General features: G+C 38.4%; 1 protein-coding gene across 4 annotated transcripts; it reads right to left on the bottom strand.

The window, feature by feature from the left end:
- Positions 1 to 438: 438 nt before the first annotated feature.
- Positions 439 to 20,173, bottom strand: LOC126826949 (sialin). Of its 4 annotated transcripts, none has more exons than XM_050556109.2 (11): positions 19,987 to 20,172; positions 16,950 to 17,265; positions 15,640 to 15,873; positions 14,219 to 14,306; positions 13,562 to 13,657; positions 12,620 to 12,750; positions 10,926 to 11,075; positions 9,033 to 9,168; positions 6,398 to 6,548; positions 3,702 to 3,792; positions 439 to 725 (listed from the first exon to the last, which is right to left on the bottom strand). In XM_050556109.2, exons 2-11 carry the CDS (start codon positions 17,082 to 17,084, stop codon positions 444 to 446), a joined length of 1,494 nt encoding a protein of 497 aa, XP_050412066.2. In that variant the 5' UTR covers positions 17,085 to 17,265; positions 19,987 to 20,172; the 3' UTR covers positions 439 to 443. The 4 variants fall into 4 exon arrangements, with proteins under 4 accessions (XP_050412066.2, XP_050412063.2, XP_050412064.2 ...); XM_050556106.2 differs by having other exon boundaries at positions 16,950 to 17,236; XM_050556107.2 differs by lacking the exon at positions 10,926 to 11,075 and having other exon boundaries at positions 16,950 to 17,236.
- Positions 20,174 to 23,913: the final 3,740 nt, after the last annotated feature.

Here is a 23,913-nt window from a genome sequence, read left to right as displayed (position 1 = left end):
GTCAGTTAGTCAGTTAGTGGGACCGTCAGTTAGTCAGTTAGTGGGACCGTCAGTTAGTGGGACCGTCAGTTAGTCAGTTAGTGGGACCGTCAGTTAGTGGGACCGTCAGTTAGTCAGTTAGTGGGACCGTCAGTTAGTCAGTTCATGTCTAATCGGGCCCTGAGTTCACAAAACATTATCACACTTGAGTTAAGAATTTACTCAAAATTTTGGGCCTTATTTTAACTTAAATATAGCCCTTTATAAAATTTATTTTGTTTTAATGTATCAAATACATCAATAAGAAACTATGTATAAAGTTTTGTGTTTCTGGATCAAGGATATTTCTCATAAATAGTGATTGAAACATGAGTAAAGTCTGAACTTAAGTTTGAGATTGCTTTGTGAACTTGGGGCCTAGACGCCTAAAATATTTAATAGCGCAAATGTTTCACAAAATACTTTCATAGTTTATCTAAATACTTAAACGATGGATTTTTATACACATATTGGGTGTCACTGTCTTCGACGGGAATTTCCTCATTGGCAATAATTGATATATTGGTTTTGTCTGGAGTAATAATCGATATATTGGTTTTATCTGGTGCCTCTAAATTGATTTCTATTGGCGCCTCCTTGGCCCATTCTTGTTCTTTCCCACTTCCAAATATACCAAACAATATGGCACCGAACAGATTGAGACCTCCGTTAATATAGAAAACTGTCTGCCATTGTTTCAATGTTCCCTGTAAATGGAGAGGAGAAAAGATACTCATTATTATAATGGACAATGTGACTCTAAATCAAGGAGTTTTGGAGTTTTATTTGGAATAAATTGATGTAATGACTGACAAGGCTAATATTTGGCATACCAATACTAGTTCATCAACAGCATGTAATCTAAATTATTAATTAGACATTAATTAAACATACATTATGTTTAATTTCTGTAGGCCTGAAATGTTATCTAAATTATTAATTAGACATTAATTAACCTATCCAGACCATAATCAAATCTAGATGGCATCTCTAGCCTGCGCGCTTTAGTGGATTATGAGCCGATTTACTGCATAACTGCATAATTTGTCTGCGATATCACCTCGGTGGAAGCGGACGTAAAATACAACTAACCCATCATCATAACTTTCCTTCACGATTTAACGATTAAATGGATAATCGAGACTATGCTTGTTATCGTACTGACTTTAATAATGATGATCGAGGCTAGGCGGAAATTTCAATCGCTTAGTTCTCGGTGCATAGTGGATCAATTTAAATGAAATTTTCAGCAAATTGCCTTTACATTATCTAGTTTTTAACTATTATAGTGAGAACTGCCAGCTCTTTATCTTATCCCCCATAATGTATGTTTAATTAGACATTAATTAACATATCAAGGCCATAATCAACTCTCGGTGCCATCGTAAGCCTGCGATATTTATTTGATTTGAATACTTTTTGTGATGGATAATTTAACGTAAAAATGGATAATCGACACTTTGTTTATTATCGTACCAACGGTAGTAATGACGATCGAGGCTATCCTAAAATTGAATCGCTAATATCTGGTCTTAGAGTGAAGCTATTTGACTGAAATTTTAAGCATATCCTCTTTACATTATCTAGTGTTTAACTATTATAGCGAGAACTGCCAACTCTTTATCAAATCCTACCTAATGTCCCTTTAAGTTAAAAATTTACTCAAAATTGTTCACCTTATTTTAACTTAAATATAGCCCTTTATAAAACTTTTGTTGTTTTAATGTACCAAATACATCAATAAGAAACTTTGCAATGTTTTGTGTTTAAGGATTTCAGATATTTCTTATAAACAGTGATCGAAAGTTGAATTAATTCCTTAACTTAAGTCTAAGAATGCTTTGTGAACTCGGCGCCAGCATTTCTATCAGAATATTTGTCCAATTTAAATCTTTACTGTATTCGGGTTTAACCACGCCCGTTGGAAACCCTTGTATGTTTAACGATCCTTTAAACTCGAAAATGAAAATACCAGTAATTTGACTGGAATTGTCAAAATATTCCCTTTTCATTATCATTTTCTAAACTATTATAACAAGAACTGTCAGCTCTTTATCTAAATCTTACATAGTGCATCTTTAATATAACTATTATAGCAAGAACTGCCAGCTCTTTATTTATCTAAATCTTACATAATGCATCTTTAAAATACTTCACTCAATGATTATTTTAGACAGGTATGTCGTTATGAGGTTATTACACGATACAATTAATTTTTTTACAAAAAAACGAATATTGACAAACCAGTGATGATAGTTAGGAGATAAACGTCCACGCGTACTTTCTGTGTCCTGTAGGCAGGTCAATTACATCACTGATGATCGCATCACTAGTGACAGTTTATTGATTGCATAATGCACAGTAATATGGCGAGTTATCGGAAAGATGTAGAACTGTATTTCTTATTTACAGAAAATTAAAGATCAGAATTTCTGATCCGAAAATTGATTCCATACAGCTCTCCCGTCAAAAGTCAAAACCTATAACTCACTTTTTTTTTTATCAAAATTGAGTTTGCACCAAATTTGTAGTTACTAGGGTATGTGCCTCTTGTTGTTGTACTAGATATTCCAATCTTTTGGTTTTGTAAGCAGTTACACCCATGACACAACCTAACAACTTCCTTCATTTGCCTAGTATGCCACAGAAAAACCTAGTAACTCAATAGTCAAATCAATGCATAAGCTGGGGTTTAATATTTATTCATTACGCTTTCCTTTGTTTTCTCAAAATAAGAAAAACGTGAGTTACTAGGTGTTGCCTTTTGACGGGAGAGCTGGTTATCGTCTAATTCTTCTTCGTGTGACGCACTTTAAAAAGAAACCGTTGGGCTCCAACAATTCGAGTTCCATCGACATAAAACTTGTCCTGTGTGTTCTTTGGGCAATTACGCAAGCATTCTGGATATGACGTCACAATTCCTAGATGGCTTCGATGAGATCACGGTTGGTTCTCATTCATATAGTACGCTCGTATAATCGGTTTATCCACAGCCAAGAGAGAGAGAGAGAGAGAAGGAGAGAGAGAGGAAATGGGGTTTAACGTCCACTCGACACAAATTAAGTCATTTCGGGACTAACACATGGTTCAATTTTATTTCAATAATTCGCTTGAACGTAAGGGTCTTTAGCGGTGGGTGGAAACCGGAGGACCCGAAGAAAGCAAACGAGGTTGCACGTGCGACCCTACTCCTTGTCACGTACAACCGGGGAATCGAAACCACGCCAGTTGACTCAATGACAGACCTTGTAATATAGCGTGCACGTGCTAACCATTCGGCCATCCGCCCCCCCCCCCCCCCACCCTGCCCCACAGCCAAAAAGCATGTGTCCGTCTGTTCAAATTCCTGGACTAATATACTCTTGTTGTCTCTTTTTATCATGCCTAACGCACGCGCAGGGGTCGTTCCGGTAGGAGGAAACCTGCGTACCCGGAGTAAACCCATAGGGTTGAGAAGGCGCCCCTATCTCTAAGCCACATACGCTTACACCAGTGACCGAAACCACAGCAGCAAGCCAAAGGTGACCGGCCAGCTAGAGCTTGAAGCCTGACACTCTAGACCACCAGGCCACCCATTGACATATAGGTGTATCAACTATAGGTAGGTATGTCTGTAAATTGTTCATAATCTCCAAAAAGAGATTTAAAATAAATTTTAATATTTTGAAAGATATGTGAATTACCTCTGGTGTTAAGGCCGTGGTAAGAATTGGTACACCGATTGAAACGGCACACCCAACCGTCATTGTTAAACCAGATATAGGTCCAGCAAATCTATCATAAAATAAAGCAAACATAAATATATTATTATCGTTGTATTCTTTGAATGACATTTAGTAATTGCTTCATAATCAAATAAAACACTATTTATGGATAACAATTACTATGGTTTATTATACTGTGACGTTTCAACAAGATTTCACAATATTTGTGTTGATATAGGCTTGAAACCGAAATAAAATGAAATGAAATGAAATGGTGTTTAACGTCTTACTGTTCTGCTCCTAACCTGGGCTAATGAAGACGGACATACGCCATACAGTGTGCTGTGACGGAAATTTTGCCCCGACAGTGGCACTACGGCCTACTCTTATATCGAATTCTGTTAAGGGATCTTTAACGTGCACGCCAATGTGAACACGGGGCCTCGGTGTTTCGTCCCATTTTAACGACGACTAGACAGCTGTCATTGTCAGGCCCTCCGTCCTGCATCACTGACAAGGGGAAACCACGCCGGAAAATCAGGATGAACTTTCTCGGCCAATGCACCTCCAGTCTAGCGAGCCAGCGTCTTACCCACTTAGTCACCGTGACCACTAGGCTTGATAACGATAAACTGATAAACTATAACCCATACTTATGGAAGGACAATTTTATTTAGGCGACGTTTCGAAGAGTATTCTCTCAACGTTTTCAAGCAAGTATAGGGCAATTTTATATAGACAAGCAAACACAGCAAATCAGACACCATGCATGACAACAACAAGATCAAAGGCATGAAAACAACATGATCAAAGGCAGGGCGCATATAAAAGATTAATGTGGCCTCTGATAATTGGCATTAATTAACATTGGAGATATTAAAGATACATTATCTAAGAGCTAAATCTGTCTGTTGCAGGTCTTTCTTGTAACAGGGTGAGGGAGTTCAAGTTAAACAATACTTGTCCGATCGCTAACCCGCTGTGTCACCAAAATCAATATGATTATATTAGGTTGGCCGATTGTTGACCGCAGTATCACCAACATTCAATATGATATTCATTGTGTAGTTCTTTATTTTATATAGTTAATATCAATAATATATGTACATGCACGTTTTAATTAACTTCTTAAGATATCAAAGTTTGGTATAAATTAACTGAGGTTTTGAGACAAATCAGAGTGGAGCTTTCGAGCCCACCCGAGCAGAGTCTCTCTGTTTCGAGAAAACGGAGAGCGCACAGACAGGCGTATGGACTCACCCGAGTTCAACCGCTGCCTTGGCAGAGAGACGGAATGGTAGAGTTAACATATATACATTCACCGTCTTGATGAGTTCCTGTATATATTCTAAGTACCTGTATTGCTGTTGTAGTTATGTAGATGTGTAATATTCTGTTCCGATGTAAATAAACCCTATATTTATTAAACTAACCTCTGTTATCACTAAGAAAGTGTTACATTCTTTAGGCCTGAAATGTTTTCTAAATTATTAATTAGACATTAATTAACTTATCCAGGCCATAATCAACTCTCGATGGCATCGGATTTCTCCGATATTAAATAGATTAAAACAGTTCAGCCATATTTTGATCTAAGCTAAAAATGGAGTAGGAGACTTAGCTTCGAACAACCAGTACAGTGGTTAAAATTATTGCACACGTCTTGTCAAAACTTCAAAGACTTATATCTTCATTCACAATAGAGTAATTTGAATGAAATTTTCACATTATTCATTTTACATTATCTATTTTCGAACTATTATAGCAAGAATGGCTAGTTCTTTATCTAAATCTTACATAATGTATCTTTAATAAGTAATTATAGGGGTAAATAATTTTAATTAGACAACCAATAATGGCAAATCAGAATCTACACAGGAGTCGAGGGGCTAGGTGAGGGTACATCCACCTGTGCATACATGAGGTTAAGGGCTAGGTGAGGTTACATCAAAGGAATATTAAAAGACTGATAATAGGTAATAACACTATTGAGCACTATTTAAAACCAATGGAAATAGTGATACAATTAGTAAAGGACAATAACGTGAACAGAGAGAGAGAGAGAGAGAGAGAGAGAGATGATCTCTTGATGATCTGTCAATAATCAACATAACAATTTGGTCAAGTGGAGAGAGAGAGAGAGAGAGGAGGGGGGAGTAACGTCCACTCGACACAAACTAGGTCATTCCGGGACTAACACATGGTTCAATTTTTTTATTTCAATAATTCACTTGCGCGTAGGGGTCTTTAGCAGTGGGAGAAAACCGGAGGACCCGGAGAAAACCCACGAGGTTTGACAGGCGACCCTTCTCAGGAGAGACTAATCTTTCGTTTTGAACCGCTACTGCTCATGTTTATGGGGGGTTTGGATGGCTGAATGGTTAGCACGTGCGCGCTGTACCATAAAGTCTGTCATTGAGTCATCTGGCGTGGTTTCGAATCCCCGGTTGTACGTGGCAAGGAGTAGGGTCGCCTGTCCAACCTCGTGAGTTTTCTACGGGTACTCCGGTGTCCTCCCACTGCTAAAGACCCCTACGCGCAAGCGAATTATGGAAATAAAATTAAACCATATGTTAGTCCCGAAATGACCTAGTTTGTGTCGAGTCGGCGTTAAACCCCATTTCTCTCTCTCTCTCTCTCTTTCTGGTCATGTTTATAAAACAACTCATAGTTACCTTGGAGCTATATCCAAATGGTTCACTCTAAATGCTGCCATTGTTGCTGATTGAAAACCAGACGCTGAAGCCATTAAGGCTACTGCTAGAGCTTTCTGATCCGGACCAAGGTACCCTAATCCTATGATCAATACTGCTGGAATAATCATACCTGAAAAACAAAATCTCAAGTACAGGTACCATTACTGCTGGAATTATCATACCTACAAAACAAAATCTGCTGGAATTATTATACCTACAAAACAAACTCTGCTGGAATCATCATACAAAACAAAATCTGCTGGTATCATCACACATAGAAAACAGAACCTGACGGAATTATCATACGTACAAAACAAAATCTGCTGGACATCAGAATCATTATCTATATCCTTAGGCGGCTGGGTGGTTAAGTGGTCGTCACTGCTGGAATTATCTGCATCCCAATAATTATTACTCAGCATCTGAATGGTAGTCTCCGTCGCCATTAAGTGTGGTTTAATTGTCGAGTACGATTGGCACGGTGCCCGTGACGTTATTTGAATTAAAGGTACGACAGCATCAAAGCATGACGTCACATCTGCATATTAATCGTCACAAACATTCTAATGATCGTTTGTCGTGGCGTCGTGACGTTTAATCGCCACTAACATCTCGTGACGCCGTAACGTTTAATCGCCACTAACATCTCGTGGCGCCATGACGATAAATCGACACTTACAATTCAAAATGGTTTGATGGTCGTCTCCTTTAGTATTCGTGGTAATATCATATATCATAATAGATTATTATATATCCAAATAGATCACCATATACCCAAACAGATTATCATATACTATTCAAAAAAAGTAGGGGATATTTGATTTTGGGGGCATAATACTAAAATATGCAAATGACTACGAAAAAAGTCACTATAGAACCTAACAGAAGAAACATTTCCAGTTACATGTGACGCCCAAACGCACCAATAGCTACCGCATGGAATGCAGGTGATGCTTGGGATCATCATGGGGGTCCAACCCAAGATTTGCACGATTCTGACTTTGAATGTTACAGTCATTGTGGCATTGAATTCCAGGGTGGAAACATCAGTTTAATTGTTTTAGTGACCAGAAAACAAATTTTGATATGCGTCGGCTTACCCAAAATGAAAGGTTACGTGCCCTTGGCATGCTACAGATCGGCACAACACAGACGGTTGTTTCTCAGTCTGTCATAAGCAGGCTATGGTCCAGATACCGTGATACACAATCTGTACAGGACAGACCACGCTCAGGTCGACCAAGGGCGACAACTCAAGCCCAGGATCGATTTATCCGTACCTTGGCCTTGAGAAATCGTGTCATCACAGCAAATCAGATCAGCGCTCGTCTTCAAACAGACACTGGTGTGAGAGTGAGTGGCCAGACGATTCGGAATCGACTGCATAGGGATCACCTTCGCGCCCGACGTCCTCGCGTGATCCCTTGTTTGAGAGATCATCACATTCAGGCAATACGTCGTTGGTGTAGGGATCGTCAACACTGGGATAATCGACGCTGGAGCAATGTGATGTTTTCAGATGAGTCAAGGTTCACTGTTGATTTTTTGGACAGACGTAGGAGGGTGTGGCGTCGTCGAAACGAGCGCTTCCAAGACGTTAACGTCATCAGACATGATCGATTTGGGGGTGGTTCTGTTATGGTGTGGGGAGGCATCACTGTTGCTGGAAGAACGGCTTTACATGTTGTTGCAGGGCGTGTTACAGGCCAGTACTACCGGGACAACATCTTGGCAGTCCATGTTGTGCCGTTCGCACGACGTCATGGCCGCCGTTTCATCTTCCAGGTTGACAACGCAAGATGTCACAGGGCCAGGATCGTTACAGGTTACCTCCAACAACAGAACATCACCACATTACCTTGGCCAGCACTGAGTCCCGACCTCTCCCCCATCGAGCATGTCTGGGACATGCTTGGACAGAGGTTACGTCAACGTCAACAACGTCCTGCCAATGTCCAAGAACTTGCTGCTGCGTTGCAACAGGAATGGGACAATCTGGACCAAAATGACCTTAGACGTCTCATTAGGAGTATGCCACGTCGGATCAATGCTTGTTTGGCAAACAGAGGAGGATTTACCCGTTACTGACTTGGTTGTGATGCTGTGGTAACTTTGCTGTTTGACCCCGGATATCATTTTACCCTTATAATGGTCAGTCTGTGCCTTACTTAGTCTAACGATCATTTGGAATAAATCGATGAATGTGAACTTCATTTCATTTTGTCATTTGTTTCTTCGTCAGTTTCATTAGGTGACTTTAATAACACTTAAAAATCAAATATCCCCTACTTTTTTTGAATAGTATATATCCAAATAAACTACAATATATCCAAATAGATTATCATATATCCAAACAGCCATTACCATATATCCAAATAGCCATTACCATATATCCAAATAGATTAGCATTTATCCAAACAGATAATAATATATCCAAATAGGTTATCATATATCCAAACAGATTAGCATTTATCTAAATAGATTATCATATACCCAAATAGGTTATCATACATCCAACTAAATTATCATATATCCAAATAGATTATCATATATCCAAATAGGGTTGCATATATCCAAATAGATTAGCATTTATCTAAATACCAAAAATAATTACCTAAAATACTTTGAAAAAGTTTTCTGTTGTTGGTCATGGAGAGATATTTTCTCTCCGCTATAAAATCAGCTAAACTAGCGAAAACCAGACCCATGAAGAATCGGGTTATGAAAGGTAAAGCTGAGAAAATACCGTTCTGAAATAAAATGAAATGAAATTGGGTTTAACGTCCTACGGTTCTGCTCCGAACTGGGCTACTGAAGACGGGCATACGTCGTACAGTGTGTTATGAGGGAAATTTTGCCCGGACAGCGGCACTAGGGCCTACTCTTATATCGGATTCCAACTATCAATATAGTTTATATATATGTACGTTACAAACTAAAATGGTGTTATCAGTAGAATGTCGTCATGGAAACAGGACACCGAATTACTACACGGGTCGTTAACAGAACTTCCCAAATGATATTACTGAGTGACGGGTGGCACTTTTAAATGCCAACTGTGCCAGTTACATCACAACTCAGCATCTGTTTGAAACCTCACTTGCAAGCTAACCTTGTTACAAAGAATAACAGTAGTCCTATCACTTGGAAAGTTTTATTTTTATTTGACTTGACTTGTATATTTATCTATTTTATCTGGTAATGTAATTAGGTTATAATTTTTTTATGAATCTTTAATTATTATATTTTTATCATGTATTAAATTGTCTATTTTGAGATTATTATAATTTTTTTATGAATCTTTAATTATTATATTTTTATCAAGTATTAAATTGTCTATTTTGAGATTATTATACTTCTCAGCTATTTAATTTTAATTTATTCACATCATTAATTTCAGTCTATATTGCTGTATTTTATACGGTTTCGTTGTCGGTTATATCAGTGTCATTATAAACCCTATGTTAGGGTGACCCACCATAAATAAATATCTTCATATATCTCCATATATCTCGACAATTACGCCACAATATTTATATATATGCCAAGCCTCAAATCAGTTTCACACAATTATAGTCACTAAATAAACGATCATGTTGTACTTAATAAGCTATGACCATTAATCATCTATAAATAATAGACTGAAAACTGGTTCCAAGTGTCGTCCATAACATCCAGACACTTTTGAGTAAAAGATAGGTTACGTGCCCTTGTTTTGAAATTAGTCTCGTTTAACCAGTCTATCGACCATTCTACGTCTGATTGACAGGTCGGGATAATCAAGACTACTTTTTTACGAAACATAACAGAAAGCTAGAACAAGAAATTGAATTTAGAAATAAGCACGTTAGGTAGCTCAACAATCGTTTTACGAACCTTGTAAAAGTAAAATGAAACTACTGCTAGTATCATGTTCCTGTCTAACCCGAGTGATTCAGAGATATTATTTGTACTAAACCAAAAGACGCCGCTCTTAACGGTACAGTTAATGATAAAGCGATTTAAAAAATGAAACGAACGTAATTTCTAAATCTGCTGTAATAACCAAGCAACTTAATTTCACTGCTATTTAAAACCGTCAACAATAAATTATTTACGGCTGTAATAGTTGATAGATTTGTAGAGAATTGCACGTGCCATGGCTATTTATAGTATCATACTATCAGAAAGTTGGTCTCGGCACGGCGAATGTGTACTCTTCAGTGGTAGTCTCGAACTATCAGCGGTGGACTTTATTTCTGTAGAGTACATGGGCCACCCTACCTATGTATTTGTATATAGCTATAGCAGAGAGAGAGGGAGAGAGAGAGGGGGGGGGGGGGAGAGGGGGAGAGTCCCCCATTGCTAAAGACCCCTGCGCGGAAGCGAAGCGAATTATTGAAATAAAATTTAACCATGTTAGTCCCTAAATGACATAGTTTGTGTCGAGTGGACGTTAATCCTCATTTCTCTCCCACTCTCTCATTTATAAATATTATACTTATACATTGTATATGTCTAGACTTACGTCCGTGACGTCATACTCAAGAACATCGTTCATATAAATAGGTAAAAAGTTTGAGAATAGAGTCAAAAACCAGGAATGACAGCAGTGAGATATTAATAATGCCCAGAAAGGTAAAGATGTCAATATTTTAAACCATGGAACACGAAGAATCTGGAAAATAAAAGGGATAATGAAAAGAACAGTAGAAAAAAACATTGTAAATAAAAAAGGAAATGCAACTCAATTCGGTAATTTTGAGACTAATATGTGGTCATTTTATTTCAATAGTCACGTGTTTAAACATACATTATGCAAGAGCAAAATCTGATTATTGCAAGTCTTAATTTAGGCTCCAGATGTTATAGAAATTATAAATTAGATCTTTATTTAAACAACAAGCCCAAAATCAACTCTGTAGACCCACGGATGGCTCGGAAACAGCTTGGATTTAAATAGGATTTCACTTATCAATTAATTCAAATATGGCGCATCCTGATGAGAATACGTCAGTTAGATCGAGGTTAAATGATAGAGTGTACTTAGCGAGGCCGCTGTAGAGCGTTTCCGCATGCCATTGAAAACTTTACTTGATAATCGAGATATGTAGGTGGATCAGCCAAACGATCAGCCACGGTGAAGGCGCATTTCACTACCATTTCTAGTCAAATATTACAATGATGATATCTATGTTCAGATTAAAGTAATTTGACTGAAATTTTCAAAATATTCTTCTTTCATCATCTTCTTTTGAACTGTTATAGCAAGAATGGCCAATTCTCTGTAAAAATCTCCCATAATGTATCTTTAATATTTTGCCAAGACAGTGGTGATAAAATGTTGTCAAAGCCTCACCGCGCGTGCTTTAATGTTGACGCATTGACGTTGTGAATTATTTAGTTCACATGACTTAAAATGACTTAATTCGGTAAATAAAGAACGTCCCATGCGTTAAGAGAAGTTCTTAGTCGTTCGGACAGGACGAAAACCCCAGGTCCCTCCGCGTACACGCATGGGTGTACACTATAACAACCGTGACAGCGGGACTTCGATGAAGAGTAGACTGAATAACTGCTGTCCTGGCAAAATTCTCCCCCATAAACGTCTCTAAATGGCAGGAGTATTGTGTTAATCAGACGTGAAGTCCCACGCCTGCCCTATTCTATCATAATGGGTTGTTTCTCAATTTGAAGACAAAGACAACTGTCTAGTCGTTCGGATGGAAAGAAACCCCGAGGTCCTGTATATACATTGGCGTGCACGTAAAAGATCCCTTGGCAGTTGGATTTCGATATAAAGTAGGCCATAGTGCTGCTGCCCAGACAAAATTTCCCTCATAGCACACTGTATGACGTACGCCCGTCTTCATTAGCCCAGTCGAAGCAGACAAATTAAAGCAGGAAAATGAATCAAGGGAGATAATTCTATGTAATGATTTGGAGACAGACCCCACTTAATTTCTCCGTTGACTTTAGTGTTAGTTCTTGTCATTTTGCCAGACTCGCAACTTTTTGTTTTGTTGAAGCTGAACTTTTTCCACTACAAACGGAAAAATAATTTTTCCGCCTAAAAACCAAGAATAATCACCAAAGTCTTATATACCTAAAGTTTAACACAAATGACAAGATATAAAATTTAATGGGAATGAACTGGAATCGTTGCGATATCACCTCGGTGGAAGCGGACGTAAAATACAACTAACTGAAATCGATTCCTACCTTCTTTTTGGAAGGTTTAACCTTGTCATGCTGAATGTAATCTTTTTCTTCTTCTGAGATTCTTGGATGTTTATCAGGCGAATTATAAACCGCAAACCACCAAAATATCATCCAAAAAATTGTTCCTAAAGCTAAATATATAAATATGATTCATACGTATCTTTAATTATATACCACGAATCTCTGAAATGAAATGAAATGAAATGGGGTTTAACGTCCTACTGTTCTGCTCCGAACTGGGCTTATGAAGATGAGCATATGCCATACATATATGCCATGAGGGAAATTTTGCCTGGACAGCGGCACTACGAACGGCCTACTCTTATATCGTATTGCATCTGTCAAGGGATCTTTTACGTGCACCCCAATGTGTACACGGGACCTCGGATTTTTGTCCAAACCAAACGATGGGTTTGCTCCGGGTCCTCCGGTTTCCTCCCACTACTAAAGACTCGTACGCGCAAGCGGAGTATTTGAAATAAAATTAAACCATATGTTGGTCCCGAAATGACATAGTTTGTGTCGAGTGGACGTTAAACCCCATTGCTCTCTCTCTCTCTCTCTCCCTCTCTGTAGCAAATATCTCTGTTTAAATTTATATTTGGAACGTGTTTAACCAGTTCTTTTACATGTGACATTGATGGACAGTGACATGTCCTTTAATGGACATCAACATATTTTCATTGAGTTAGGACATTCAAAATAAAATAATATCTCGAGATATTAAGTCGAGCGTTCGAGTTACTAAGTCGAGCGCTCGAGATAATACAATTGAACATGTCTCAATTGATGTTTTCAGCTTTATAATTTTGTGCATTATTTAATGATAAACTTAGTATCTCGAGCGCTCGACTTGTACCGCGAGCGCTCGAGATATTATTATTTTGTGTTGTGTGAACTAAATCAGCCACCGTAATACAAGGATTGATCGTGTTAACTTACTAAATACATAGAATATAAAGGGCCAGCCATCATCAAGTGGTATTTCACATAGAAATCCAGCAATTCCAGTAGCTACAACATTTCCCAGATTAATCCCTGAAACAAGCGAAAATAGAGAAACACTTGCAACTTCCATACGAAATGAGAGGAATTTCGAAAATATTAGTTGTAGTCTAAGTCCTGTTTCCAGGTTTCGAAGGATTCTGGTAGATCGTTCACTGGTATTTTATTTTGCTCTGTCAAAATAGCTATGATTGGCCACGAAAACGGACAGAGCGATTTTGCCATTGTGGGTAGTCGCGTAGCCAAATTGGACAAAGCGGAAGTTGAACTGTATTAAAAGAACATGGAACTGTCGATTCCGATTGACTTTTTAGTTGCGCATAAATTCTAATTTTAATGAAAACCAGTCGAGATAAACGCATTTTCATATACGTAAACAATTAGTCTTTCAACTTCTATAATGTTTGAACTTGGGCAATTTCGGAATGCATATGGCGGACGGACGGATGAATACAGACGACAACAGTATACGACCACATTAACAGCTATGAAATGAAATGAAATGGGGTTTAACGCCCGACTGGGCTAATGAAGACAGACATTAACAGCTATACAAAACCCAAAGAAAATAGAAAATAAAGACAAAAACGTCACCTGAACTGGACACCGCCATCAGCCTTGCCTTCTCAGATTTTGTTGCCCATTCAGACCACAGAACTTGCATTGATGGTAAAATTATACCCTGTAGATAGAACGATCAAATGATAATGAATTTAATCGTAATAGTACATGCTTATATTCGTAATGGTATATTTATAATCGTAATAGTATAATCGTAATGGTATATATTTATAATCGTAATGGTATTTTATAATCGTAATAGTATAATCGTAATGGTATATATTTATAATCATAATGGAATATATTTATAATCGTAATGATATATATTTATAATCGTAATGGTGTATATATTTATAATCGTAATGGTATATATTTATAGTCGTAATGGTACATGCTTATATTCGTAATGGTATATTTATAATCGTAATAGTATAATCGTAATCGTATATATTTATAATCATAATAGTATATATTTATAATCGTAATGTTATATATTTATAGTCGTAATGGTATAGATATTTATTATCGTAATGGTATATATTTATAATCGTAATGGTATTTATAATCGTAATGGTATATATTTATAATCGTAATGGTATATATTTATAATCGTAATGGTAAATATTTATAATCGTAATGGTATATATTTATAGTCGTAATGGTAGATATTTATTATCGTAATGGTATATATTTATAATCATAATGGTATTTATAATCGTAATGGTATATACGTATAATCGATATCCATTGATTTTGAGTTTCATCTAAATCAATCGGACAACAACTTGAGCGATCTTTCTATAATCACAGACAATAACCCAAGAAGTTACTGCCCCATGTATGTTTGAAGTATCATAAATATAGGATAAAAATAATTATTGTGACCTGTAGAGTGTCCACATATAAAATGTTGTTCGGGGGGAATAGCCCCCATCTCCCACCATCGCCCAACCCTCTGGGATGTTCAAAAGAAAATTACACAGGTAATCTATGACTTTTTGGGTATACTTCGAATGACAGCCCACTAATGCTTGATTTCACCAGATAACGGAGCCAACACCTCCGTTAAATATAATGGCAAGTTAACCACATGTTAAAGTTAACGGGGCTACCAGCAACAATCTTTCTCTCTGTTAAGTAAACGATCCGTTAACTCCATCTTAACGGATCGTTAAAAGTAAACAGAGCTTTGAGCAACAGGTCCCAGGTATTCAATGGGCGTCCTCGCTAGAGATAAAGGGACATAATTTATAGGTGAGGCGGTCCCACGTCACCTCATTGTTTACCTTATAGCATAGTTTTCCTGTACATTCATTACGAACTCGTGTGTTGACAAACGTTACTTTTTGTCGTTAATATGGAATTTAATACCGATACGGTCACGTCTAACCGAGTTTTTACTAGAAACACCTGATGGGAATTCCTTCAGCGAGGACGCCCATTTTATATCTTACCGATGATATTCCCATGATTATTCTGATAGCCACCACAACCTCCACTCTATATCTAATACCAACAGGAGTCAATCCATTACACACATTAGCTATTAACATAGCTACAAGGATGACCATTTTAGGGCCGAATCTTTGAGCCATTAGTCCCCCTAGTAACGGTGTTACTATGTAACCATAGAAATATGAAGATAGTACCACACCCACCCATTCCTTTGGTACCATCGCTGAGGTCTTCTGAAAACAGATTATTATAAATATAGTAGCTCATCTATTCCACACACTTCTTAAAGCACCAAAGGGGTGGGAATACGCCGGGTGAGGGGATGGGAATACTCTAAGTGAGGGAGTGTGAATAATCTAAGTTACGGGATGGGAATACCCTAAGTTAAAGCGATAATTTCATATTTTCTAAGAAAGTCAAAACATAATTATTTCTATGCCTTTTGCTCAATAGGTTGTCAACTCACTATTACATGATTATAGGTATTATTCTCCCTCTTAAAAATCCTTTGACCCCGGAAATAATAACACAATTACCTCCCTTGTTTTTCTATTTCCCCCCCCCCCCCATGGAATAGCTATCTTCAAACGTTTGAATTTAAAGTTGAAAATGATATTTTTGCCAATTTCTCAACTGGCAATAGTGAATTATAGGATTAATAGGATTATTCTTTAACAAGGTAGGACAGTTTATGGATACCATCTATTTTAAGGCTTTATTTTAATAAATTTTAAAAATATAACTTAAAAATATAAAATTGCAGCTTTAAGGGATGGGATACTTTAAGTTACGGGATGGGAATAATCTAAGTTAGGAGATGGGAATACTCTAAATTACGGGGAGGGAATACTTTAAACATACATTATGCAAGAGCTAAATTTGGCTATTGCAGTTCTTTCATTAGGCCTGAAATGTTATCTAAATTATTAATTAGACATTAATTAACCCATCCAGACCATAACCAACCCTAGATGGCATCGCTAGCCTGCGATCTTTAGTGGATTATGCATAACTTTCCTTCACGATTTAACGATTAAATGGATAATCGAGACTATGCTGTTTATCGTACTGACTTTAGTGATGATGATCGAGGCTAGGTGGAAATTTCAATCGCTTAGTTCTCGGTTCATAGTGGATCAATTTGAATGAAATTTTCAGCAAATTGCCTTTAGATTATCTAGTTTTTTAACTACTATAGTGAGAACTCGTTATCGAATCTCCCATAATGTATCTTTAAGTGACGGGATGGGAATACTCTAAGTTAAGGGATGGGAATACTTGAAGTTAAGAGAGAGTTTTGTGTACTTACTAACTTTGTTGAATTTGTGTCTACTACCAATGTTGAGTTGTATTCTTCAGAATAATTTGCTAGGGTCGTCTTATCTTTAGCAACATTTTCCATACAAACCAGGGCCATAGCTATGCACGTCCTCAGGGCGAACATGGCCAAGGTACAAGATGCGCAGAGAAACGCAATCTGCCATCGGTGAGAAGTGTAGCGACGTAAACCTTTCTCTGGAGCCCGATTTTCCACCAATACACCGATTGAGCTAACTGAGGTGATACTCTTGGAATCCACATCTCCATTGGTCGAACCTTTGGAAGTTGCAAGACTTAATAGAAAACTGCACAACAAAAGGTAAACATAACAAAGGGCACTAGATTAGATAGACATTTCTATAGGAGATATATAAAATTGACACGAAAAAAAACCGAAAAACATTCTAAGTCTCTGGGCCTCATTTGCATATTTTGGGAAATGTACGCGGATTGATTATTCAACAATTGATTAAATTTTAAAAAGGCACCCTTCATAAAACTTTTCTTAGCTATAGGCTATTATCTCCTCAAAACAAACAGGGTGATCTCACCATTTACTAGCTTACTCTAATTGTTTTAATATTGAGGATATATTCAGTATCCCGTCCTAATACCACGTACATAACCACAACCCCACCAACTAGCCAACTGTAATTGTTTTAACATTGGAGATATCTTCAATATCCTTCCCTAATATCACCAGCACTACCACAGCCCATCAGCACTAAGTAGCCAATTGTAGTTCTTGTAACACTGGGGATCTCTTCAATATTCCTTCCTACCACCGGCACTACCACAGCCCACCAGCACTAAGTAGCCAACTGTAGTTCTTGTATCACTGGGGATCTCTTCAATATTCCTTCCTACCACCGGCACTACCACAGCCCACCAGCACTAAGTAGCCAACAGTAGTTCTTGTAACACTGGGGATCTCTTCAATATTCCTTCCTACCACCGCCCCGACGACAACCTCACCTACACTTACTAGCCAACTGTAGTTCTTGTAACAATGGAGATCTCTTCAATATTCCTTCCTACCACCGCCCCGACGATAACCTCACCTACACTTACTAGCCAACTGTAATTCTTGTAACACTGGGGATCTCTTCAATATTCCTTCCTACCACCGTCCCGACGACAACCTCACCTACACTGACTAGCCAACTGTAATTCTTGTAACTTTATAGATATTTTCAATTATTCCTCCTAATACCACCGGCACGACCACAACCCCTACCAACACAAACCAGCCAATTGTAATTCTTGTAACATTGGGATTCCTTCCTAATACTACCGGCACGACCACAACCCATACCAACACAAACCAGCCAATTGTAATTCTTGTAACATTGGGGATATCTTCAATATTCCTCTTAATACCACCGGCACAACCACAACCCCTACCAACACAAACCAGTCAATTGTAATTCTTTTAACATTGGGGATATCTTCAATATTCCTTCCTAATATTACCGGCACGACCACAACCTCACCAACACCAACCAGCCAATTCCTCCCTAATACCACCGCCCACCCCAACCAGAACCGCACTACTAACACCATACCTAGTTGATGCGGGTGTATATCATTATCTTTATTCCATGTTGAACGATTGGCACCAGAAATATTTTGACACAGCAAAATGTCCTCTACATTAAGTTATAATAGAAATAGAGAGAGAGAGGGAGAGAAATGTCCTCTATAATAGAAATAGAGAGAGAGAGGGAGAGAAATGTCCTCTATAATAGAAATAGAGAGAGAGAGGGAGAGAGAAATGTCCTCTATAATAGAAATAGAGAGAGAGAGGGAGAGAGAAATGTCCTCTATAATAGAAATAGAGAGAGAGAGGGAGAGAGAAATGTCCTCTATAATAGAAATAGAGAGAGAGAGGGAGAGAGAAATGTCCTCTATAATAGAAATAGAGAGAGAGAGGGAGAGAGAAATGTCCTCTATAATAGAAAAAAAGAGAGAGAGAAATGGGGTTTAACGGCCACTCGACACAAACTAGGTCATTTCAGGACTAACATATGGTTCAATTTTATTTCAATAATTTGCTTGGGCGTAATGGTCTTTAGCAGTGGGAGGAAAGAAGCAGGGGACCCGGAGAAAACCCACGAAGTTGGACAGGCGACCCTACTCCCTGTCACGTACAACCGGGGAATCGAAACCACGCCAGTTGACTCAATGACAGACCTTATGATACAACGCGCACCTGCTAACGATCCGGCCACCCCCCTCACCCCCCATAATAGGAATAACTTCCTCTACAAATAACATTTAAACTGGAAAGCAGTTTATTGATTTATTTATATTTACCAATCATCCCTGTCTTTATTCGAATATTTGATATCCAATATAAAATTAAGATCAATATATAAAGACAAATAACTTCTTCCTGTAGACATGTGTTATAGATTAGTTGTTCGGATGAGACGAAAAACCAAGGTCCTGTGTACATATTCGCGGGCACGTAAAAGAACCCTTGACAGGTCGATCAAAATTTATCTCATAGCACACCATATATACCAAACTTAAAATTGCACAAAAAGTAAAATTGTTCCTGAATTATTCGGGGGGTTGGATGGCCGAATGTTTAGCACGTGCGCGCTGTATTATGGGGTCTGTCATTGAGTCACTGACGTGGTTTCGATTACCCGGTTGTACGTAACAAGGAGTAGGATCGCCTGTCTAACCTCGTGGGTTTTCTCCGGGTCCTCTGGTTTCCTCCCACTGTTTAAGACCCCTACGCGCAAGTGAATTATTGAAATAAAATTGAACCATATGTTAGTCCTGAAATTATCTATTGTGTGGCAAGAGGACATTAAACCCTATTTCTCTCTCTCCATTGAATTATCGAAATAAAATTGAACCATATGTTAGTCCCGAAATGACCTGGTTTTGTGTCAAGTGGATATTAAACACCATTTCTTTCTCTTTCTCCCTCTCCTGAATTATTCAAAGTATAAAAAATATCTTATTTTTCAATCTAAAATTTTGCATTATAAAATAAAATGTGTAAAACTTACCGTCTTGTAAAAGTTGGACAGATTTTTTCGTCATGTTTAAAAAATAACTTTTTATCGTATAAAGCGGGTGTCCATATGATGAACTTAACTGCATAATTATATTTAATTCGGGTTCAATTATGGGTATCATTTTAGCACGTCATTGCAAGTACATGATTACTAAGGGGTGTTAGGTTATCTAGTGTTTACCTTCCTTCAAGTGACAGTTTCCGTGTAATGGCCGATTTTCACGTGTTTCCTAAATATCATACATTCTAGTAAGATGTAATAAAGAATTATGTAATAATGACATTTAGATTAACACGAATTGGTTATTAGCATGAACGCGTTGTGACTTAAAAAAAAATAGAATTATACATCATAAAAGTTTTATTAAGTGTAAAGAACACGTGAGACACTTGGTGGGTATCGGGCTCAAATTCACTCTTTGGGAGTTTGGAAGCCCGAATCTCACTCGACGGATTACGTCAACAGGAATGACGTCATGGGAAATGCCGTGTGCTTACGATTTCAGATGGGACAATAAACTCAAAAATCCAGGTGTCATCTTTGAGAAATAACTGATTTTCTATTCAACGTATCACAGTTGAAGTCAAAGGGTAAGTCGAATTTGTAAACAAGTCAACTGCCGCTTGATATTTCGAAGCTCCCTATATGCGAAGCCCGTCTTTATTAGCCCATTTTATTATATATCTGTAAACATACTGATTTCCGCTTAATATTTCAACACACGAAAGGTTTTCTTACTCTGGAAATCTATGTTCTGTATAATAGGGTCGGTTGTTGTTGTTCTTACTGTTTAACGTCCGCTTCCACTGAAGGTGATATCGCAGACATATTTAAAGGACGATGTTGCCGTTCACCAATTTAATATCTGTGTGTGTGTGTGTGAGAGAGAGAGAGAGAGAGAGAGAGAGAGAGAGAGAGATGGGGTTTAACGTCACTCGACACAAATTAGGTCATTTCGGGATTAACACATGGTTCAATTTTATTTCAATAATTCGCTTGCGCGTAGGAGTCTTAAGCAGTGGGAGGAAACCGGAAGACCCGGAGAAAACCCACAAGGTAGGCAGGTCACCCTACTCCTTGTTACGTACAACCGGGGAATTGAAACCCCGCCAGTTGACTCAATGACAGACCGTATGATACAGCGCGCACGTGCTAACCATTCGCCCCCGCCTCCATCTGTGATAGAATGAGATTAGCAGATTCCAAATACAATCACACTGGTCGATCGGTGATGTCTTCAGGCAACATACGGATGTGACGCAAATACTGGAAACGTGTTGCAGCGTTAAGAATATACGCGTTAAGAATGTATAATTCTGCTAAGACGAAGAAAAGAGTTTCGACGCCACGATTTTCCAGAAGAGACGGTGGTCCAACATGCCCCCCCCCCCCCCCCGTCCACCTCCCCAAGATGATTGCCATAACACAGTGGCCCCGAGTTCACAAACGATTTTCTCAGACTTAAGTTAAGAATTTACTCAACTTTTAATCACTGTTTATGAGAAATATCTTTGATCGAGAAATATGAAACTTTGCACATAGTTTCATATTGATGTATTTGATACATTAAAACAGTAAAAGATTTATAAAGGGCTATATTTTAGTTAAAATAAGGTAAATTCGTAAATTAAGTCTGAGAATGCTTTGTGAACTCGGGGCCGGGAGTATTCCAAACTAAGTATAACAGTTCATATGTACTTATTAGCTCGACCAAGCCATATTTAGAAACATTAGGTCAAAGGTCAAGATAAACATCGTCTCTAATCAGATCACTGATGATGACACAAGTGATGACGATGATCACAAAAACTTTATTGATAAGGTCTCCTGAACATAAAAAAAACCTATAGGGCCTCAAATAAAAAATCTCGGATGATAGCATTAGCCGTTTTTTGTTCTTAATAGTGTAGCAGATAACCTTGAAATTGGCACAAATATTCCTTGGTTTACTACTCTTTTGAAAAAGCTGATTAGCCATACGAAAATCCAAGATGGTGGTTATATTCAAGATGATCGACATTCGGGCAACGAAATATCGCTTTTTACGATAAAATCAAACCAAATTGCCCTATTTTATTGATCCTTAACATGCATTTCAAGTTTCATTTAAATCGGGCTCAAAATTGTCTGTTCTAGAGGATCCACAAACTTCAAACAATTCACATTTTTGCGTAAAAGGCAAGGGCCGTAACCTAAGACATTGCGACCTGGTGCACCATCAAGATCTTTTGGAACTGACCTCGAGAGTTGATTATGGTCTGGATAAGTTAACTAATGTCTTAGGCAGATTTAGCTCTTGCATAATGTATGTTTAAGGCGTTGGATGACGGTGATGACCCGGACAGTGGGTGGGTGGTTGGGGCAGGTGGAGACAACCGGGGTTATGCGTACAAGATCATTGGACAGTTTGGAAGATAGTTAGCCAAAGAGGGGGTGTCCGGGCACCATTCTTTCTTGTCATTGGACACGTGACCATAAAGTACAGTATGTGAGCTCCGATATTTTCGGGGGGTTGGGTGGCCGAATGGTTAACACGTGCGTGTTATATCATACGGTCTGCCATTGAGTCAACTGGCGGGGTTTCGATTCCCCAGTTGTACGCGCTGTATCATACGGGCTATCATTGAGTCAACTGGCGGTGTTTCGATTCCCCGGGTGTATGTGACAAGGATTAGGGTCGCCTGTCCACCCTCGTGGGTTTTCTCCGGGTCCTCTAGTTTCCTCCCACTGCTAAAGACCCCTACCCGCAAGCGAATTATTGAAATAAAATTGAACCATGTGTTAGTCTCGATATAACCTTGTTTGTGTCGAGTGGACGTTAAACCTATCTCTCTCTCTCTCTCTCTCTCTCTCTCTCTCTCTCACGATGCATTATGTAAGAACTAAATCTGTCTAGTGTAGGTCTCTCTCTCTCTCTCTCCGATATGTACATTCCATTATTCAACGTGTGGTCAATCACTGACGAGTATTTGTGACGATATGATTGATGTAGGATCGCCTTCGCCCCATGATCCCCGCTACCCCCCACTGTTCCTGTTAACTAGTAATAATATATTGACCAAATAATTAACATAACATATCCTTGAAACACTTTTAGCTCAATTCAAAACACTCATTGGAACAAGATATTTTGGCGCGATCCCACAGTATACCGCATTTGCAATCTTTGTAACAACCATCGTCGCCAACTTTCTCACCGATATTGTACGTCTTCCCATCTTTGATACACTGAATCGGACTACGTTCAACTAGTCTTTTTCCTGAAACATAAACATATAGACGACATTATCACCTTCTTGTCACGTGTGAGCTATAGATCATAAGGTCTGTCATTCATGTCTATCGCACGCATGTACGTGAGAAAGAGTAGGGTCGCCTGCACAAACTTCGGGAGGGGGGGGGGGCTCCCGCTCTCCCACCCCACACGCAAAATTAAAGACCACTAGGCCTACATGCAAGCGAATTATTGAAATAAATCTGTACCATATGTTAGTCCCAAAATGTTCTACTTTGTGACAGCAGCGTTTACGGCTACTAGTCTTTAAATTCCGGTTGCCAGGGGTTGATTTACGTGAACGACAATATTTACACGGGGTCTTGGTTTTTCGAACAACTGTGCGCTTTTCCATACTAAGTGACCAGTGACAATGGTTACGGTTACTAGGGAGATAACTCTTGATACCAAGCCTTGCACTAGTGACAATGGTTACGGTTACTAGGGAGATATAACTCTTGATACCAAGCCCTGCACCAGTGACAAACAAAGCAGTTAATAGCAGGATAACATTGGTTGATAAATAAAAGCTTATAAAATACATCGTGAAGCGGTATCGGGTTTTCTCGTCACCCTTCACTACACCGAAATGAGATTTTTTTTTCTTCTTTTTTTTTGCACCGATTGGGGAAATAAAGATGGGA

The sequence above is a fragment of the Patella vulgata genome, chromosome 7 (genome assembly GCF_932274485.2).
Source record: "Patella vulgata chromosome 7, xgPatVulg1.2, whole genome shotgun sequence".
Classification (NCBI taxonomy): domain Eukaryota; kingdom Metazoa; phylum Mollusca; class Gastropoda; family Patellidae; genus Patella; species Patella vulgata.
The sequence above is the reverse complement of the archived record's forward strand: the minus strand, read 5'-3'. Positions and strand labels throughout refer to the sequence as shown.

Bases quoted from the DNA above. Each gene is read 5' to 3' on its own strand.
- LOC126826949 (XM_050556106.2), bottom strand. From the start codon at position 20,116: ATGATACCCATAATTGAACCCGAATTAAATATAATTATGCAGTTAAGT. The intron at 13,658-14,218 runs GTGACGTTTTTG...CGCTTGTTTCAG, and splicing joins GATGGCGGTGTCCAGTTCAG to GGATTAATCTGGGAAATGTT. The intron at 6,549-9,032 runs GTAATTATTTTT...TTTGTTTTTCAG, and splicing joins ACTTTTTCAAAGTATTTTAG to GTATGATTATTCCAGCAGTA.